General features: G+C 39.1%; 1 protein-coding gene across 1 annotated transcript; it reads right to left on the bottom strand.

Annotated features, from left to right (window-relative positions):
- Nucleotides 1–290: 290 nt before the first annotated feature.
- Nucleotides 291–2627, bottom strand: LOC118653597 (serine/threonine-protein phosphatase 4 regulatory subunit 3B-like). Its single transcript, XM_036304235.1, has 2 exons — nt 1124–2627; nt 291–964 (listed from the first exon to the last, which is right to left on the bottom strand). The coding sequence occupies exons 1-2, from the start codon at nt 2625–2627 to the stop codon at nt 291–293; spliced, it is 2178 nt and encodes a 725-aa protein (XP_036160128.1).
- Between the last annotated feature and the right edge of the window lie 19656 nt (nt 2628–22283).

The following is a 22283-nucleotide window of genomic DNA, read 5'->3' on the forward strand; positions in this document are numbered from 1 at the left end:
ACAAAACTACGTTGATATTATATTATCAACCTGTTCTTCCATCTGCTTCAAACAAAGACTTTTCTTGCTAAGAAATTATTCATGTTCTGGTTAGTTCTTTTTTAAAATTATGGAAGCTTGGTTTATACAGAACTAAACCTTTCTAGATGATAATACTAAGCATCTTTGTTACAAATTGCATACTTGTAAAGTTCACATGAGAAAGTTTTAGATTCAGAATTTTTAGCTAATTGATGTTTACAGAATTTTAGTAACATAGACTTTGATGTTGAGAGTCTCTCATAAAGATTTTACTGATTAAGATGTGGTCTTTTCCTGAATGCCTTTTCATCTTCCTTATCTTCTTCTTCTTCATCATCCGAATAATCCACTAATCTCATTGGGCTATCTGTTCCATTGGTATCACCAGTAGAATGGGTATGAGTAAATTTGAGGTCACCAGAAGATGTTCTTTTAGGAAGATTCACCTTGTCTTCATTTTCTGTTGTTTTTTCAGTCTCCATAAATGTATTACAAACATCTTGACAATCACTTTCCAGTGGTTGCATACTTGTTTCTCCTTCCTCTATATGTTCTATATCTCTGTTCCAAGAAACTTCATTTTTCTCCAAGTCTCTGGCTCTACACAAAAATATTTTACTACTCTGCATAGAATTCAAACTCTTTTGACTCTTTCGGTCTTTCTCTTGTTCATATTTAAACTTCAAACTTTTGAATGTCTGAACATATTCAATCCATTCAAGTCTTTCGTAAAACTTTTCAACTACATGTGAAAGCAGAGATTTGATATTTTCCACTTTTATACATTCAAACAGTTCAATAACAGCTGAATTCAACATATTGTATCGAGTTCCATTATCCAGAAAGGCATTTACAACTGGCTCAAATAAATTTCCCTTGATGATGTAACGATTATAAACTTCATCTTTAAGGCCAATTATCTTTCTCATAAGGCGAAGAGCACATAATACCAAGAAAGTGTGTTTCGACTTCAGCAAGATCAAGACATTTCTCAGCAAGTCTTTTCGCAAAATATAGTATTTTATGTAATATGTGTGATGTTGCACACAAAAAGTTAGCAGCTCTAAAATAATGCCAAGCAGTTGTGCTGTTTGATAATCATGGAGGCAATATTTGTTGTTTATATCACCTGTAAGTACATGATCCTCTTCAAATGTATCTTCTGATGTAGTAGCCCAAAGTGGTAGTATTATGTTATGCATACATTGTTTATAAAAGAAATTTAGAAATATACTTCTTTCACATTTATGTGGCATCGCTATCATGTTGTCTGGATCAAGTATTAAACGAAGAAGTCTCATTATATGTAAAGCACCTGCTTGCTCAGGATCAGTATCACAGATCATTTGTTTAATGACTAAATTAATGAAAAGGCTACCATTTTCATTCTGCTGGTCTTCTATTATGAATTCTCGGATCATGGATGGACTATGGTCTAATATATAAGTAAATATGTCAATAGCAGATGACTTTATTTGAAAATTATCCAGGCTCATTATAACTTTAATAGCGGGAAGAATTCCCATTTGTGTCAATGTTTTGAATAGTGCATCCTTGCTTCGAGGCTTTAATATCTGAGCAAATGCAACGAATTCTTTGAGGAAAAATAACAATTCTCGCCGTTTATCATTATCAATAGTCTTATCCTTTAACTGTTCAAATATTTGAGGCAAAAACTCGTCATCTCCCTGCAGCATGTGGATTATCTCCATTTTGTTGAGGAAAATAAAAGTTTTAAGAGCAGAAAGACAATTCTCTTCCAATACCGATTGTGTAGGAAAAAGAATGTCTTGAATATACTGTACCCTGTATGTCTGATGTATTCTTTGTCTAAGTTTACAGGTTGTTATCGGTATAACTTCCTTGAAATTTGCATTTTGGGTCAAGAATTCCCTATGCTTTTTTGGCTGATCCAAAGCAGGATCATATTCAAGGCATCCTATCACATCCATGATGCACTCATCAGAAAACAAGATCTCAAGCAGAGCTGTCTTGTCGAGGAAAAACATTCCTTTAATAATTGTATTTAAATGGTATAAGCCTTCAGTGTAGCCCACGTTCTCACAGGTGTGTAACAGCTGCAGTAGTTTTTTAATATAGCTCTCATTTTCTAAGACCAGGGCCAGCCTTCTCCTGAGGAGAGGTGAACTGAAAGCTGTGGTGACTAAGTTAGCGATCTGTTTAAGTTTACTGAGTTCACAGTTAGGCAGTTCATCCAAATCATCGGTTTCTAGCGTTTCATTAATGTCTTCCTCTAAATCATCTAAGAGGTCCTGTGTGACGTTGACAGTGGGGTCTTTACCTTGAACCCGGCAAATGGCTTCCCAGGTCTCCTGACAACTCTCCGAGTCTGGGAAGCTCAACGCCATTCCGTGGTTCTCATTTTCGGACCAAACAATTAATGTATCTTTTTGTTTCTGATAGGGCGTGTCTGGGAGTACCTCGGTCTCTAGGACCAGCGAGCCGCTGGATTCCGACCTAAATACCAGAAACATGCCCTGGGATTCTGAGGGCACTGAGGTGACGTTCCCTGAGCCCAGATAGTCCCATTGGTTGTTCTCATTGAAGGCATAAAGCTTTGCCGGGCGACAGGGCTTGTCCGCCATGGCAAACTTGGGGGTCTTTACCTTAGCCCTGTTCTCGGAGGTGAAGTTTTCTGAGGTACGTACCTCCGCAATCTACCGGAAGTGTAGCTGCTATGGCTGCTACGGTGGCCCAGAGAGCTCCTTGCGCTAATCGCAGCAGAAAAGATGGCGGCCGGCGGCGAGTCGGGGTCACGGTGGCCAGGCCTTAGTGTGCGTCACAGCGGCGCGGGCAGCTCCTGAGGTCAGTAGGGTTCCCCGGAGCCCCACTACATCTCACGGCCTTCTCACTACCCCCTACCTCCATTTTGCTCCCCCATACTCTTTCTTAATATGGGCTTCAAAAGGGAGGCTCTCTCAGCCCTCTCACGGCTGTCTGAAAAAGCCTCGGTTTGGGCAGGATTCTAATGATTCTCCCAGGATTCCGCTCAAAAGAACGTTGTATACGTATCAATGCACAATGCCACCCGGCTTAAAATGGAGGCTTAAGGATTGGAGCCAAGCACACTGCTCTTCCCTTGATAGGTTTTTCACGCCCTCCCCCCCCCCCCCCAGCATCCCCAAGAGCCATTTTCATTCATCAGGTGTCTGTGGGCGGAGCCTTGGGACCTTAGTTAGACAAAAGAAAGCTTAATCATTCAAGTCCTTGCCAAGTCCACTCCTGACATTTTATGTCAAGAAAACGCTCCCCTCCCCTACCCCAGAAGAAGCAGGAGCAAGCGAGCTATGAGCATTAGCAATAGCTACAGACGTGCAGTTGAGTCTTATTTATGAGGCTTGGCTTAAACCTATATCACTCACTTATCTATTCTCCAGGAGGCTATTCCAAGAGGGACTTGGCAACTCTTTCAGAGCTTACTCTGAAGGTCTCTCTTTTGGTGCAGTGGGAACATATTTTTCTCAATTTTCTGTAATCTCTAACCATATTCCTCATTCCTAGGAAAGAAATGGGCCAGAGGGAAACAGTCAAAAAAAGCCAAGAGTGAATATTGAATATCACAGAGAAATTGTTTATTTTTTTAAAGGTTTTTAAGAGAAAGGAAGAGAGAGGAACATTAATCAGTTGCCTCCTGTATGTACCGAAACCTGGGATCAAACCTGCAACCTGCATATGTGCCCTGACCAGAAATTGAACTGGTGATCTTTCGGTGCATGGTAGGATGCTCAACCAACTTAGCCATACCAGTTAAGGCCAATTTTTCGATTTCTTACTAAATATAGTAATAACCATCACAAACAAGCAATAATACTTGAGCATTTATTATTATTATAAAAAAAGTAATAATATAATTGAGCAAATACTTGAATGCTTATATGTTCAAGACACTGTGACAAGGACTTATATATATTCTTATTTAATTTTTGTAATAACCCTAATATAGGGATATTAAGCACCCTTTTAATATCAGGAAACACATTTAGAGAAGTTAAAGTAAGTAGCCAAAGGTCACACTGCTAATGAGTTGAAAAACACTGATTTGAACATATCTTTCTGATTCCAAAATTGTTTTTCTCAGCCACTGAACTATGCTATCTCCTTCTTTTCTTGGCCTTCATTACACTTTATTTCACATTCCTTCTATCTATATAATTTGTAATCAACAAAATTATCAAGAGAAGATGAAAGTCACGCACTTCCTCCTTTAGATTCACATCTGTGTGTAGCCAACTGAAAAATAGAAACTTGTCGATGGCAACTCTGTTAAATATAATTTTAATAGTAACCAAGTTGATTTTTGATGTAGCAGCAACTTCTGCAGTTTTCATTAAAAACAAAAATCCCCCCCAAAATACATTAACCCTGTTATTGCAAGGGAAAAACTGAGAATTGGGCCACATCAAGTGCATTTGGACTTAAAGAGTCCTGTTTGTAACAATAACTTCATTTTACATAGCATTGAAGGTGTGTGACAATTCTTACCTAGACACAGAAAAACTCTTTCACACACCTCTCTTGCAATGTCACCTCCAGGAGTTTATAGTACAGGAATATTTCCTGGACAGGACAGCTGGGACACTTGGGAATTGAATGCAAATGCCATCATTTCATGAGGAAATTCAAATCAATGCCAGGAGTTTCTGAATTAGAAACATTTACAAATTCTAAATAATACTTAGACATAAAGATTAATAAATGACTAATACAAAAATTGATATATGTGCTAGTTTGAATCTCTTGTCTTATTTCAGCAAGAGAAAATATGCAAATATAACAATAATGACATGCATATTCATGTCCAGTTTTTTTCTCTGCTGTAGTTATATTAAAGTTTCTATCAGAATCAATTATAATGCTTGTCAGTTGTCTGAATCTGCTCTCAGGTTTTATTCTCTGAGAGGTAGTCAGCACAAATCTATGTGTTGTCACAGTTTTATCACAGGGAGTCTCCCTTAGGCCAGTGAAGGTCCCATTATCTTAACTAGGTTAACTGGAATCTCTTTACAGTCTCAAAGAGCCTCAAGTTCGAATTTCTTATTGCTATTTCTGCAGTAGATTCTTTCAGTTTCTGTCTTACTTGGTTTGGGAATTAGAACAATGCCCCTTTTGCTTCAGTAGTTCTACCTACCTAAGGTTATCATTTTGTTTTGTTTTGCAGAGAGCAAGGCAATAGGAATTTTAAAATGTCACATTCCTGGAGCTGTGTAAGTCCTTTCTGTAGGCATTATTTCTTTTTTATTTAATCCTCATATAATAGTGGCTTGAGGAAGATATTATTACTGCCATATCAGAGAGGAAAAACTTGAAACTCCAAAACAGAATTGAGCATTTGGTTCAAACCTCTGCAGAAAGTGATGATGCTAGGATTTCAAAGTAGGCCTGTAGCATTCCAACTTGCTGCTCCCAGTGTGCCATGCTTTTTCATAGACTACACATAGATTGTTATAGCAGGTGTTTAAAACAATATGATCTTTATCCCAACTATCATGGCTATTTGAAGGAAAATCTTTGAGGCTAGTTCAAAATCAAAATGGCTAGATTTACTCTTTTTTTGGATAATATATTTTTTATTGATTCCAGAAAGGAAGGCAGAGGGAGAGAGAGAAAGAAACATCAATGATGAGAGAGAATCATTGATTGGCTGCCTCCTGCATGCCCCACACTGTGGATTGAGCCCACAACCAGTGCATGTGCCTTTCCGGAAATTGAACCCTGACCTCCTGGTTCATAGGTCGACACTGAGCCATACAGGCCAGGCTCTAAATGTCTTTTAAAAAAATAATAATAAAGATGTTTTTATTGATTTCAGAGAGAGGAAAGGAGAGGGAGAAAGAGATAGAAACATCAATGAGAGAGAAACATTAATCCACTGCCTCCTGCACACACCCTACCGGGGATTGGGCCTGTAACCTGGGCATGTGCTCTGACAGGGAATTGAATCAGTGATTTCCTGGTGCTGGGACAATGCCCAACCAACTGAGCCACACCAGCCAAGCTAAATGTCTTTTCAAAAAATTTTCTGTATTTTTTTCCCACTCTGAACTCATAAAATATCTTTGTAAATATAGGTTTTATAGCCCTTTGTCTTTTACATTATTCAATGGGATGATTCTTTATAATAATTACATTAGGGAGCTTGCCATTAATTTCTCAAGTTATAGCTCTTTTAATGCAGTTGTATATGAAAAAGGCCTTTTTAAATTTTCCATTTGAGATTATCTAATTGATACCTTTCTTCTCTCTCCTACACATACAAGCACATGGCATCCACAGCTAGAATTGGATTCCTTAAACTGACTTTATTATCTTGAGTAGCTATTCTTTTTACTTGAAAGATCTCCAGGTAAAGAGATATAACAACTTGCATGGATAGTATTTTCTAATATCATTCTCTTAGTACCAATAGGACACATTTTTTGCCTTTCTCTAAAATAAAGCTTCCAGTTTTAATTTCTTCCTATTCTCTGTTCAATGACAGGCAGAGAATGAAGGCTCATATAAGCTGCATTATTTTCTTTCATCTGCAGGTAAGTGCTACTCTTCTCCAGACCAAACACTCCTGACCTTACCATTGCACTTTTATAATTTCATTTGTACTAGTAACTGACTGTTAATCTGACTTCTTTTTGTTGCATTTTCTCTCTTCACAACAAACTCTAGTTGCATATCTCAAAGAGAAATATCATTCCAACATTTAGCAATTCTAAATATCTTTAAAGAAATCCTTCATTATTCTAAAATTAAACATTCTTAATTATCCAATCTCCATGTCAAGTGTACTTATGTTGCCTGTGGCAATATAAGTCTGTGTTTCACTTTAATTCAACAGTGGAAACGAGAGGAAAAATATGCCTGTTTTGCAGTATTCTTGAAGTCACTCTGAGCACATACTTACAGGCGTCTTTGCCATTTATTAAGAATAATCAGTAAAGGAAAGCAAAGAAAAATCATATGGCATATCCATTCCCTAGGGCTCAAATGTTCAGGCTCAATGGGAGTCCCCAGGGTATTTTAGCACCTAAGGCCTCTGACAATAAATCTGTCCCTTAGGTCTTTTCAGTTATTTCAGGGAAGTGTCAGTAGCTCAGGGTAGAAGAAGCAATTATCCCTACACAGAATACAGTTCAAGGAAAGAAAGGAAGAAACCTAGTTAGTGATATAAGGTACTGAAAGAAAACTTATAAAGAAAATAAAGCAGCGCATTGAAAAAAGTATAGTGATATATATTTATTACATGTTTTATATTCAAAAGATAAGTGTAGATAAAGTAACATATAGCTATATTCATCTCTATCTACATTTGCATCCATATTCATATCTCACTCTCATATGCACACATATGGAAACAGACCTGGTGATTAAGAGCTCAGACACAAAAATGCATACCTCAACTTGAAGCCATGGCTCTGCCAGGCATTAGTCATGTGATAAGTCATGTTACATGGACTGAAAGGAATTTTAGAGACAGGAAAGGCAGTTTTAGGGAAAGGAGGTCCATGGGAAAGGAATGCATATGTGATGGGTAGAGACAGCTCCAAGCCAGATTGCTTATTTTACATTCACAGAGGATGGAGGAATGTTACAAGATAAGGGGAAGAAGAAGAGGAGGGCACAGGGTGGGCTTTGAAACTTTGAAACTGATACCATGCAGGAGAGTGACCAATTAGGAAAGCATGGGGGACATAAATTAAGGAAGGCTCCAATTAGAAAGGGTCATGAAGGGACAAAGAGTTGCTGGAGACAAAGAAACTCAGAGGACTGATTTTTTTTTTCCATTAGAGAGAGCAGGTTTTCTCCATTTGGGGACCCTTCCCCAGGGAGTTCCCCTGTGGGGACCCCCACCCCAGGAGGAGTTTGTGTCTGCTTACAATAAATTTCTACACTTTTGTCTAAAAATCTTTTAGTCTGCGAATTTTATTCTTCAAACTTTGTAGGACAAGAACCTACAAGGAGAGTCCACTCACCAAACTCTGTGTGTCACTACTATGTCTGGACTTCAATTTCTCTATCTCTAAAGTGGAACCATTTTACCTGCCTCATCTGGTTGTTACAGGATTAAAAAAGGTAACAGGCATAAAACATCTAGACTGGTGCCCAGTGAAGTTATTATTTAAACATGTTGGTTCATTTAAAAATCATATACCTGGGGAGGGGGCAGAAGTGGAGAGGAGGGGGACAATGAGGGGAAAAAAGGGGACATCTCTAATAGTTATAACAACAAAGATAAATTTAAAAATAAAATATTAAAAAAATCATATACCTGAATAATAAAAATGTGTTCTTTAACACATTTCATTCCTTTTTAAGGGGAATGTGTCCAAGAAATGGAAAGCTTCCTGTTGTTGGGTGAGTGGTTAGGTGTTAAATGCTGATTTATCAAGACTTGGATATGCTTACCATAAGAAAGGAGTGAATATTCGAAGACCTGAGGGGGTTGCATAAGAGATATGAAATCCCTCTCCCAACTTCCCTGGCCTGGGCACTATCTCAGGTGAAATCAGCAAAGGAGTACCTCTTAAAAAGAAATTTTAGGATTGACTTTCTGCCTGGGAGGCTTTGGAGGAGGGGCTGGTCTAAGGGGGATTTTGGAGTGAGATGGTGAGTGCTGTGTAATAAGAGTCCTCCCCAGGAGCCCATGGTGCTCCAGGTAATCTTACCCATTCTAAATGCCTTTGCTTTTAATTGGTTTTCTTGTGAAAATAGGTCAAGTTGCCCAGTTTCACTTACAGCTTGAGTCCAAAGCAGAGTCAATCTGTGCAGTCTCAACCTTTCCGTGGGTTACTACTTAAACAAAAGGATCTCAAGTTGCTGAGAACTTCCCTTAGGGATACGTATTCTACCTTGAGTAGTGAACTTTCCTACAATGGCATTTTGATCATCAAAGTCAAATTTCCCAAATCATGTATAGTTTCTTCAGTTAACAATTTACTTTTCAAATTTTCTAAATGTTGCGAGATTTTTCCAGTCAATTTATATTTATACTTGAAGATATTTATACATCTGTTATAAAGAAAAATAACATTCTTCTTCAAGAGGCTAACAGTTTTGCAAAATACATTTTCCCCTCATGAATGTTAAAGAGCACAGTTCAGGAGCTAAGCAGTCATATTAGATTCAGAATATTCAGAGGATTAATTCTGGATTTATTTTAGATTGTCAGTCTGTCACTTGGTTAAGTCACCTAACTCCACTTTTTGCCTCAGTTTCCTTTATGATGCGATTGGAATAATAATAAGACTTCTGTTCTGAGACTGGATGGGGGAAATGAAGTTTAAAATATTTTTGCACCAAAATTTTGCTATAGAAGTGCTGAAAATATCAGAGAACTGATTTCATGCTCAACTAACAAAATGAATTGCAGTAATGTTTAAATGCAAACCAACATGCTGTCAATGATTAGACATTTAAAACTGGAATTGATATGTATGAAAGTTAAATGAAGTTATTTCAAGTATCCAATGAGTATTGTGTGCTTCCTATGAGCCAGAGAATTTGCTGATGACTCAAAGATGAATGCTAAGATGGATGCTCACCCTTAGTTTTAATTTTCAGTCTTGAAAGGGAGACAATTAAACACCTGTAATATAAGCCATTATAGGGGCACACAAAGCAACCTAGACATATCAGGGAAGTCTTCCAAGAGAAAATAACAGTTAAGCTGTATCTTGAAATACAATCAGGATTACGTGTGTGTGTGTGTGTGTGTGTGTGTGCAAGAGAAGGAACCACAAATAAAAAGAAAAGAAAAGCAGGTACTAGGTTTTGACAGTCATGTAAACTAATTCAACTTGAAAGGTTGAGCCTGGCCATTCCTATCTGTATTACAATGTGTGGAGATGGACAAGGAAAGCAAGCCAGGAATATTAATAAGGAATGTTGCAGAAATCTTAGTGAGAAATGGTTTTGATTGGGACTACAATTTTAGCAAAGGGTAAGGAGAAGTTATTCAAGAGACATTTAAGGTTTTAATTAACAGAACTTCCTGATTGATTAGAATATGGGAGATCAGGGCAAGTGAAGACACAATCCTATATAATAAAAGCCTAATATGCTAAGTGTCTAGTCATCTGGTCGTTCATTCAACCAATCAAAGCATAATATAAGCCCTGACTGGTTTGGCTCAGTGGATAGAGTGTTGGCCTACAGACTCAAAGCATAATATGCTAATGATATGCTAAGACTGCTCAACTGCTCACTATGATATGCACTGACCACCAGGGGGCATATGCTCTGACTGGTAGGTTAGCTTGCTGCTGAGGTCCGGCCAATAGGGACTGAGACGGGCTGGACATGGTCTGGAGCCCTCCCCCCCCCCCCCCGCTCTCCCGGCTGGCGAACCTCCTGTGTCCCTCCCCGGCCCCGATCATGCACCAGTGGGCTCCCTTGGCCTGGCCTGCACCCTCTCGCAATCCAGGACCCCTCAGGGGATGTTGGAGAGCCGATTTCGGCCAATGCTACAGGCCAGGCTGAGGGACCCCACTGGTGCACGAATTCATGCACTGGGCATCTAGTAAAAAAATAATTACCAACTTGGTAGATGGTGATGTATCTCAATTAGAAAGATTAGTGGGTTTAGGGGGAAAGATTAGCTTAGTTTGGACCAACTGAGGTTGAGGTACTTATAAGACAGAATATTACAGTAATAACGCTGTGATATGATATAATACTATTTAATCTTTTCATTCCATTTATATGGAAGTGACACAGTGATATTCTGCAGAGAGCCTTTGGAGGGACTTTAGAAATGATGAACTGAACTAAATGTTTGCAGGCCAGAGAGCTGTTCTATCAGAAAAGTTCAAGGTAACTCTCAAGGCTAAAGAGAGAAGTGTCTGCATATTCATAAAGAATCACTGCAAAATTGGCAAGTGAGATTATATTTACATCTTGGCCTCTCTTTTCTCTTACTTAAAACATTGCTTTTCTTTCTTTCTTTTTTTTAGATTTGCCTTTGTTTAATTCCTGCCAAATGCTATCAGTATATCAAGAGGTAAAACTGTGATTCATAAGTTGTGAATGGCCAAGTTGAGAATTGCTGCCCTCCACTCTCTTCTACTGGTAAACCCTAGGACAAGGTGAAAGTAGGCAACTCATTGAAAGACTGATGATACATTCTGTGCTTTTTCCTCACCCTTAAATTCCTGGAAGTAATGGTGAACAAGAGCTATAATTATTTTCCCAGCTCTTACACCTTTTCTTTCCTGAAAAGTTGTAAGAGCACAATATATAGGACATAAGCCGCTTTCCTTAAGTAGATTTAAAATAGCATTTCTATTGGTCTGGAGTTGTCTGGAATTTGTACTTTCTTGTTCTGACAAGGAGTGTTGAACAGAAATGATTCTAAGCAAAATGGTGAAAGAATAAGCTTCAGTTTTTATATTTTAGCTGCCTCACTGGATTTTATTTTGACCTTTTTCTGTGCAGGTGTTTGCCCAGTACACTATTGCTGACCCAATGCTCTCTTTGAACCATTATTTTGCCATTTAAACCTCAAGATACTATATTTTAGGCCATAGAAGGGAGGGTGTCAATGGGCTTTTGGTAATTAGCAAAATTAAATGAGCCCATGTACAGTTATTCAAAGCAACTAACAAGCCTAAAAACGTTCCACATTTTTAACTTAGTAAGCCTTCTGCAATAAATCTGTCCATTCTTTTTAGAATGGACATGCCTAAAATGTGGAATATTATTAGCTCACCACATAAGTGGCCTGGTTGCAATGACCCCATTGATTTGAGTTCACTCTCAACTATGATTTTCGACAAATCTTTAGTCTCCTGTGTCTAGTTCTGCTTTGTCATTATTTTATTTAGGGATAGATATTTTTAGACTTGATATTCTGGAAGGCAGTGCCTTTCTCAGTCATACAGAGGTTTAAATATTGTTAACACTGTGCCTCCAGGTAAGGCAAAAGTTTCGAATTAAAAATACTAGTAAGCCCCCCCCCCCTTTCTTTGAATAGTAACAGTTGTAATTATAGGGGAGGTACAAAATTAAAGATCATTTTGAAAATGTAAATTTCCTCTGCTTGTTATTAAATTATATACAAGCTGGAGAGTGGATTCATGCGTTAGTAAGTCCTTTTTATTTGCCTGCTGAGAAGAGAAAGTTGACTTTTGCTAGAGTCATTTAATTCTTTAAAAGTAATGAAATGTCTGAAGACATCTCTACTTAGTTTTAAGAGAAATAAATATAGGGTGTCTCACCCATAAAGAGTTAGGATTACATTTGTTTCCTTTGTGTGAAAGATACGTAATTTATAAGCTAATGAGTTGTAAAAGTTCTTCTCATAAGTAGAATCATATTATCACTCCCAGGAGTAAGATAGTCAAACTGTTCTGTAATAACTCATTCAAGTTTATTTTACCTTAACTTATAAAACAAAATGCCTTCTTTTTAAATGTGCCATGAAAAGAATGCCCAGATACAGAGAAGGTAGGAGTTAGTAGAGTGAAAATGGAGAGAACTCATAGATGGTATTCATGTAATTATCTTTCGATGAAGAGAAAATTCAATTGTTAAAAAATTAGGAATAAAGTATTGACTGTTTAACAGCTAAAATACCTGTATAACTACCATTGAATAATTTAATTTTTTTCAAGAAGCTTATTTTCTTTTGCTTTTATAGCTTCATCCTTATGGTACAGAACCTTCTGTAATGACTCGCAATGATCCTGCCTCCAGGTATTTACACTTTTGTGTAAACCCTTCATTTGTGTACAGCAAGCATGTCAAACTCGTGGCCCATGGGCTCCATGTGGCCCACAATGAATATTTTTCTGGCCCAGCCAATATAACGGTATGTAAGAAACATTGTACTAAAAATTTCATAACTTAATTTTTACAAAATTCTGTTATACATAATTATTATTTTTTTAAAAAATATATATATATTTTTTATTGGTTTTTTTACAGAGAGGAAGGTAGAGAGATAGAGAGTTAGAAACATCGATGAGAGAGAAACATCGATCAGCTGCCTCCTGCACATCTCCTACTGGGGATATGCCCGCAACCCAGGTACATGCCCTTGACCGGAATCGAACCTGGGACCTCTCAGTCCGCAGGCCGACGCTCTATCCACTGAGCCAAACCGGTTTCGGCTACATAATTATTAATAACGAACTACAACGTTCTCTAATGACTGATTACTAGAATCGTATTGCATTCATTTCCCTTATGCGCAGGCACCTTACACACAGGCACACCATTTCTCTCACTAATACCAGCAGTGAATATTTTAGCAGCTGATTGCCATGTCATTACTCTTGGACTGACTTGTTTGGTGTGCGCAACAGGAAATATTTTGCTTTTGGAGAACAAGAAAAATAGTTTTATTTGCGTTACACTTATTAATTTGTGTAGTTATTCAGTGTCTGGTAAGTTAATGTTCAAGAAAAAATATTAATTTTTATTAAAATGCTCTATTATTTTATGTTAACAATTACTCATTTATTTCAGCCCTTTGTTTTCAGAATGTCTCTATCAAAATAAACCTACGTTTCTATAAAAATTGAGCTTTTGTTTTTTTTTGCGGCCCACATAAGCTTAAACCTGTTTATTTGGCCCGTGTTAGCCTTTGAGTTTGACATGCTTGGTATACAGGCTTAACTTAGTGACTTACTTCTAAAGAACAGAATATGGGAAAAGTGAGGTAACTTCACTTCCAAGATGAAGCTATAAAAGACTGTGATTTCTGTCTTGCTTTCTCTCTCTCATTCTGGTCCTCTGTCTTTTCTTTCTTGCTTGTTCTGATGAAATAAGATGTTATCTGAACAGGCCTTTGTGGCAAGAAACTAAAGGTAACTTCTCACCAGCAGCCAGCAAGAAATTGAAACCCGCTGGCCAACAGCCCTCAAGGAACTGCATTCGGATACAGCCATGTAAGTAAACTTGAAAGCAGATCCTTCCCCAATATAGCGTTCACATGACATCAAAACACTGTCCAGCACCTTCCTGAACATAGTGGTCCCTGAGCCAGAGGACACATGTAAACTGCACCTGGATTCTTGGCCCCAACGGCCCGTGAACTAAAAAATGTGTGTTGTTTTAAGGCAGTAATTTTTGGACTAATTTGCTATGGAGAAATAGGTAACTAATAAAATTCCAAATAAATATTCACTTCTATATGCATTTTATGTATTTAGATTCCTATTGTGTGTAAATGTATCAAAGCTCAGTGACATCTGTTATATAAATTAAGTCTTTATAAATATGGACCATGTATATAATCCCAGAAGCCATTTTAAAATTGGGCTGTTTTCATGCTGAACTTCTTTGTAAGAAAGAAACTTACAAAGTTTCTTTGTAACTTCTTTCCAAAGAGAGAGAAAACATTATTTTGAATTTGATGGACAAGTAATTTTTATAACCGGTATAATTTTAATCTGTGGTCCTGAAAATCATGATAGATCATTATTAGCATTTTGAGTGGGAAAATTTTTCTATGCAAGAACTTTAGCCTGGCTAGTGTGGCTGAGTGGTTGACCATCGACCATGAATCAGGAAATCATGGTTCGATTCCCAGTCAGGGCACATGCCCAGTTGTGGGCTCAATCCCCAGTAGGGGGCATGCAAGAGTTAGCCAATTGATGATTCTCATCATTGATGTTTCTATCTCGTTTTCCCTCTCCCTTCCTTTGTCTGAAATCAATAAAAAATATTTTTAAAAAGAAGCTTATATTACCTGATATTGGGAAAACAGAAATATACCCAAACATTTCCACATCCACCTGGAGAGGGTCTGTCATATTGTTTCTGGATTAGAAGTACAAGAAATTCCTGGATGAGTTTCAGTTTGTCTATGAGCCCCCTCCCCCCAAATCAGTGTCAAATACTGTGTGCTTGTGTGCATTTTTTCCGGTGAAAGGGTTCATGACTTTCTTAAGATACTACAAAAGGCCCATGATCTTCAAATACGTTTAGAGCGATTGTAAGACACCACAGATTAATTTTGTTATAGTGGTTGAAAGATTGTTTTAAATACCACAAGAGTTAGTTGATTAATTAAATCATTTTTATATTTATTCAACCCCTTTACCGAGGAGGACTGTGCTAGGCATTAGAATTACATCACTAAAAAGACATGAGTGATTCCTCTTCTAAGGAGCTTACATTTTAATGGGAAAGCAGACATTAATCATGAAGAGTTCTGGGAAGACAAATTAGAAAATGTTTGGAAGCATATAACTAGGTGTGCCAGTTATTTGCCTGTTTGCACTCAGATCCACTCTCTTCCCTTCCTTGTTCTGTTTTATATAACAAGGGCTAATCCTGCAAACATTGTGCAGGCTCCTCTACCATCTGGTGTCTTTATGGGTTTGACTAGGCAGAAGTTTGGAGGGTCCAAAGCAGAAAGAGACCAGGATACTTCTCTCTCTTTTCTCAAGGAGGATCTCTCTGCAGTGGCTCTGTTTCCTCCTTGGGTGTAGCTCCAACTGGGCAGCTTCTACCTCTGTGCTTCAAGTATCCATTTGGTGGCTCCAACTCATGATACCTGTTAACTATTTCTTCCCTAGACACCAGCTCTAGTCATGTTGGCAGCTTCCTACAGCTGCGAATCCATAGGCACCTCATCTTTTGTTCTGTCAATTAATCTAAATAACACTTTTATAATTTGTATCTTATATAAAATTCCATCCGTTGACCTACTCGGTATGGGTTCTATGTTTTAGCTGGTCCCTGATTGCTATACTAGGGCACTGAATCTGGTTAGGGAAGAAATGTGTCAGGAGTCTTTCCTTGAAGATGTTAGATTTGAGCGGAAGTATGAAATGTGAGTATGTATTCACTAAGTCAAAATGGGGAAAGACAGACAGGAGAACATTCCAGGAAGAGTATGTGTTTCTAATTTTCCAAAACTTGAAGGTCTGTGTTGTTGATGTTTGGAGAGCAATGTGGAAGCATGTTATGAAATAAAAGATCTAAAATACTAAATTTTGCGAGGCTTTAGTCAATTTTAAGTATTTTGGTCTTTATCACAACAGTGATAGGAAGCCTTTCATGGGTTTTTGATCAAGTGGCTTTGAGCAGTGAGGTGACACATGTGCAAATGTGTATTTTTAAATTTGTGTTTTTTATAAATGTGTGTTTAAAGGTTTAATAGGTTGATTAAATTAGGAAGGAGTATAGGGAGATGCTAGGACAAAAGGTGAAATATTATTATAATAAAGAGGTGATGTTAGTTTGGGCAATGTTGGATAAAATCCTAAAGCTATTCAGAGTACTTAGTGATGCTTTGGATAAGGGGGTGAGTCATATGAACTAATTGAGGTGGCATAATTGATTCTCCTTGGCAAAATGTGAATGATGATACCATTGACTGGGTTAGACAAACTAGAGAAAGAATTTGGGAAGAAAAGTTTATTTTGGATATGTTGACTTTGAATGTCTTTGGAAAAATAATAGAAACATTTATTTGTTAGGTTGGCAGTATTGGATTTATCATTAATAATCCCATTAATTGGATTTATTTACTTTCTTTTGCTCTGTTGGGTGGGAAACTAGCAAAGAGTTGATCTGGACATATAGATACGTCATCTGTGATTGTTATTAGATGACTTTGTTAATTGTGATCTTGGTAAGTTAAGCATTTCTATTCTAAAATATTTTAAACAACTTAGCTTGGAAAGTTTAGTTTTCTATAAGCATATATTATTAATTTTAGTGTTTCTATTTCCCATATCCCTTTACATATACTAGATGCTTAATAAAGTTTTAGAAATTTGAATCTAATGATGTTTTTCTAAATGACACCTACTTTTGTCCTTTTCCTGACTACCATTGTTAATTTTATGAATTTTAGAAAGTAGCGACTCTTTTAGTTTGTTGTGATAAACATGGACCGATCTGAAAATTTGGGTGTGAGGAAAAATCAGAATGCCACATATTTTCTACATTTCAGAGGTAAGTCACTGTAAATAATCCTAATACCAAACTTCAGTGCTCAGAACATATAAAATCCTTTAGATTCCATGAAAAAGAGCTAATTACCTCTACTTGGATAAATTTCTTGGCATAGTTTTCTCTTATCTGTATTCTTTCTTCAAAACTCATCCTTAGACATGATATTTCAATATTTTTCCAAGTATGTGGAATGAAAATGTGTATATCTATTTGAGTCAAGTCACTAGAGACATTCAACAACTCCAACAATACCAGGAGAAAAAATCTGATTTTTCAACCTGGCAATACATGGTACTTTGAGAATGCTCCTTTAAAAAAAAATCTGTAAATATTTTAAGTGAACTATCTTATTTTAGACTTTTGTAGAATTTAAGTAGAAAGAACCTGTGGAGAAAATGTGAAGGGCACCTTCCCTTGACTGCAGGCTATTAGATTAATTCACATGTCAGTTTCATTTCATTAACATTTTAAACTCTTTTTTTATGTCAGGAAAAACATCAATCAAAATCACATACATAATCTGCTATTTTGAGATTACCACTCTATCTTTACAATCGCATCTCATTTATGTTTTAAGTATGCCCCCTGCACCTGAAAGGGTAATTCTAAATTGTTTTGTTTTTAATTTGTTTGTCTGAGTGTATTTTTGTTGTCTTCATTCTGTGTATTATGGTTTTATTAATTCAGTGATAACATAGCATTCCGAGTAGCTATGATCTCATATCTGGGAGCTATTTTTCCTTTTTTTTGAAACTGCTCTTTCAAAGATACACACACAGACACACACACATATATTATATCAGAGAGAAAGGGAGAAGAAGAAAATGATAGAAATATCAATGATGAAAAATACAAAAGAAAAGAAACATCAATAATGAGAGAAAATCATTGTTTGATTGCCTCCTGCATGCCCCACACTCAGAATTTAGCCTGCAACCTGGGCATGTGCCCTGACTAGGAATCAAACTGTAACCATCTGGTTCATAGGTCAACACACAACCACTGAGCAACACTGGCTGGGCTCAAAGATAATTTAAAACAACACTGCATTGAACCAGACCTCTTCACTTAAATGTTTACATTAAACATTTTATATATGTTTAACTTATCCATTTTGGTAAAAATTTACGTGAGTAATGCAAAGTTATTTCAATAAGAGATAGTGTTCTACCTCAAACAAAAGAGAATAAACTGGCCGAGACTGGTTTGGCTCAGTGGATAGAGCGTCGGCCTGCGGACTGAAAGGCCCCAGGTTGGATTCCGGTCAAGGGCATGTACCTGGGTTGCGCGCACATCCCCAGTAGGAGATGTGCAGGAGGCAGCTGATCGATGTTTCTCTCTCATCAATGTTTCTAACTCTCTATCTCTCTCCCTTCCTCTCTGTAAAAAATCAATAAAATATTTTTTTTTTAAAAAAAAGAGAATAAACTCTTTGTTCAAACATCTGTGCATAGGATAAGACAATATGCCCTTTTTCACAATCCAAAATATGGGACATGGACTTGGAATGTTAACCATTTATTAATACACTAGGGGCCCGGTACACGAAATTCGTGCACTGGGGGGGGGGGAGTGTCCCTCAGCCCAGCCTGCCCCCTCTCACATACTGGGAGTCCTCAGGGGATGTCCTATTGATGGCTTAGGCCCGCTCCCTGCTCCCCTTGGGGAGCGGGCCTAAGCCGCAGTCTGGCCTCCCTTTGTGGGAGGTGACTGGGCTGATCAGGGGAAGGCACCAGCCCCATCACCCCGCTGCTGCAGCCACTGCCAGTCACCGCAGCCAGCAAGGTTTTTTCATCAACACGGACTCCAGTCCCGTCACCATGAAATAATGACAACTTTCTTTAGGCATTTTCAAGATGTGTCTTTCATATAATATTAATTTCTTTATTATTTTTTTATCCTCACCTGAGGATATGTTTCCATTGATTTTTAGAGAATGTGAAGGGAAAGACAGAGAGAAACATCAAAATGAGAGGAACACTTTGATTGGTTGCCGCCTGCATGAGCCCTGACCTGGGCCCCGGCCAGGGAGGAGCCTGCAACCTAGGTACATGCCCTTGGTCAGAATTGAACCCAGACCCTGCCATTGGCAGGCCACGGCATTATCCACTGAGCCAAGGTGGCTAGGGCAGGATAAGACATTTCTTAGACCTCCAGCAGCGGACCTTCGATTTTTTCACCAGGAGTGTGGTGAAGAACCCTAGGTCACCGTTTTGGATTCTTATTACCCAAGTTACTAAGAATATTATCAGTGGCATACAGGGAGCTTAACCAATGAGCGGTCAGAAAAGGTGTTTCCTCTGTAGTTACACCAATCGGCGGCTTGGCACCCCACCCACCCCCGCCCCAGGCTTGGCGCCTCTGGCCCAGGCTTCAGGCCTGGGCAGGGGAACCCCATCTCCCCAGATCACGGGCTCCACCCTTGCCCAGGCCTGACACCTTGGCCAGAGGTGTTGACCCCCATCACCCTCCGATCGCCAGATGGGCCCCTTGCACAGGCCTGAGGCCTCCGGCAGAGGTGTCAGGCCTGGGCAGGGGACCCCCAGCTCCCACCATCCCCAGCTCTGCCCCTGCTACCCATGATCTCTGGCACCGCCCCTGCCCAGACCTAAGGCCTCTGGTGGAGGCATTAGTCCTGGGCAGGAGACCCCCAGCTCCCCGCGATCTCCCCCTCCGCCTCTGCCTAGACCTAATGCCTCTGACCGAGTCGTTAGGCCTGGGAAGGGGACACCCAGCTCCCTGAGATTGCAGGCTCTGCCCCTGCCCAGGCCTAATGCCTCTTGGCCAAGCTAGGCCGGGCAGGGCCCAAGTCCACCATCGCGACTCTGCCCCCCGCTACCTGTGATCGCTGCACCGCCCCTGCCAGCATGCTGCCACCGTAGCCTGGATCGCTCCCTGGACTGCCCCTAGCCCTGCCCAGCTCCCATTTCCGGCTCCACCCCTGCTTCCCACTATCACTGGCCGGGGCGGCAATGGCACCCAGTTCTCTGATCATGGCTAAGACCCTGCCCCCCGGGTCTTAGCTCCCCCCTGGGTTTCCGATCACCATCAGTGGCAGGGGGCTTCTTCTTTCCTTTCCCTTTCGCCTCCCAGCAGTGTGCCTACATATGCAAATTAACTGCCATCTTTGTTGGCCGTTAACCTCTATCTTAGTTGGCAGTTAATTTGCATATCACCCTGATTAGCCAATGGGAAGGGTAGCAAAGTTACGGTTAATTACCATGTTTCTCTATTATTAGATAGGATGATGAAAAGGTGATTTTTCAAGTAGTAAATGCATAAAGGTTATTTAACTTTTTGTTAAATACTGTGTAACTGGCGTTGGGAAAGAAAACCAGATTAATTGAATGGCTTAATTTGCAAGATTATAATAAAACCATTTAAGAAATACTTTGGTCCTGGTCAGTGTGGCTCAGTAGTTGAGCATTGAACTATGAACCAGGAGGTCATGGTTTGATTCCCAATCAGTATACATGCCTGGGTTCTGGGCTTGATCTCACACATCCCCAGCTGCAGGAGGCACCTGTTCAATGATTCTCTATCATTGATGTTTCTGTCTCTCTCCCTCTTTCTTTCTCCTTGAAATAAATAAAAACATATTTTTTAAAGAAGAAATATTTTGGTATTAAATTACACTACATCAAATTACATCACTTCATACAAAAATCAGGTCCTTTATCCAGATTTGAATATATTTATTTCCACTTTACTCTTATCTACTTGGCTTTACTAGGTTTAAAGTATGAGAGAGTGTTATTGTACACAGTCATGGTTTGAGTGTTGAAATGGAACGAAGAGCTAGTTGTAAGCAATATCAGTCTACTTCCTTCCCCCTGAGCTTCCCACTCCTATTCGTACACTATTTTTCTTTTTCATTTTCTGATTGAGTGATTTTTCTTCCTGTCTTCTAATTTACTGATCCATGCCTCGGCTTCCCCTAATCTGCTGTGTATTCCTTCCCATGCATTTTTTATTACTGCTATATCAATCTTCATTTTCAACTGGTCATTTTTCATAGTTCTTATATCTTTTCTCATACTGTTGAGAATCCTTATAATCATTATCTTGAACTTTATATTTGATAAATTTCTTATCTCCATTTCATTTAGCTCTTCTGAAGAATTCTTTTGTTCTTTCACTTGGAGCTTGTATTTGTTGTCTCCCCATTTCTGCTGCCTGTATGGATTTGTTGCTATGTGTTAGGTGGATCTGCTGTGACTCACAGTCTTTTTGAAGTGTCTCTGGTGGTCACATGCTGTTTGTACTGGCCCTGAATACCGTGTTTGGAGTTGTCAGCAATCTACAGGCTGTGGTGGGGCTTGGTGCCTTTAGAAAGGACCAAGATGTGCACCAAGGTATGCTTTTCCTAGCCCTGGGTCCAGAAGAAGATCTGGCAAAGACTCTAAGCATCCCGAGGTCTGCCTCTGCCTTCAGGCTGACTGTTATTCCCTGTCTCTTAATGAGCCTCTGGCTATAGACCTCAGCAAGGGGTAAACTCCACAGGGTGGGTCAAGAGCTTTTCCAACAGGATTGGTCAATTGCTGCTCCTTCCCCCCTCACCCACAGGCAACAGCTGCTTCAGTCTTAAAGGTCCGTTTGAGAAATATGTCCTGTGCAGTATGTGGGAAAGACTTAGCACAAGAAACTGGGCAGCTGCCTTCTGAACTCTAACCACAGAGTCCCCAACCCTGGATTCTCCTCACACAGCTCTAGTCCACTCTGCCTTCCCTCTGGTGGAGCCCACAAAATTTTTTGCATTGGCCCTTTAAGAGGGTGCCTGCATCTCCAGCCATCTTTCCTTTGCAGACAGCAACCCTGCTGCTTTTCACAGCCAGGTATTATTTGGGCATATTTCTCAGTTGTGGTGCTCTCTGCAGGGGATCCCAGTTTGGGGATTAGACCCCAGAGATCTTTATGAGAAGCCCTCACAGTTGAGATATCCCTCCAGAACTTCAGCTGCTGTCCATGGGAGCCCAGACAGCCCTCTTGCACTTCAACATTTCCTACCAGTCTCTATATGGTCTTCACTTAACATCCTTGGTTATAAGAGTTCTCTTCAGCCAGTCTTCAGTTCATTTTTCAGGATAGTTTTCTATATTTTAGTTGTTATTCTTGTCTGGTCCTGGGAGAGTGTCAGTGTAGCTTCCACTTAATCTGCCACCATTTTGAAAAGTATTTTTATATTTTAAACAAGTCCCTTTTATGTTGTGGGAAAAGTCGTGTTATATTAGACACACAGGCTACTGAGTGTGCATTATATATAAAAGCACTTCTAAAAAATCTTAACCTGTTCTGAACTCTGTATTGAAAGGAGAAAAATAACAGCAGATACTCAAACA

Source organism: Myotis myotis, unplaced genomic scaffold, assembly GCF_014108235.1.
Source record: "Myotis myotis isolate mMyoMyo1 unplaced genomic scaffold, mMyoMyo1.p scaffold_m19_p_4, whole genome shotgun sequence".
In the NCBI taxonomy this organism is placed as follows: Eukaryota; Metazoa; Chordata; class Mammalia; order Chiroptera; family Vespertilionidae; genus Myotis; species Myotis myotis.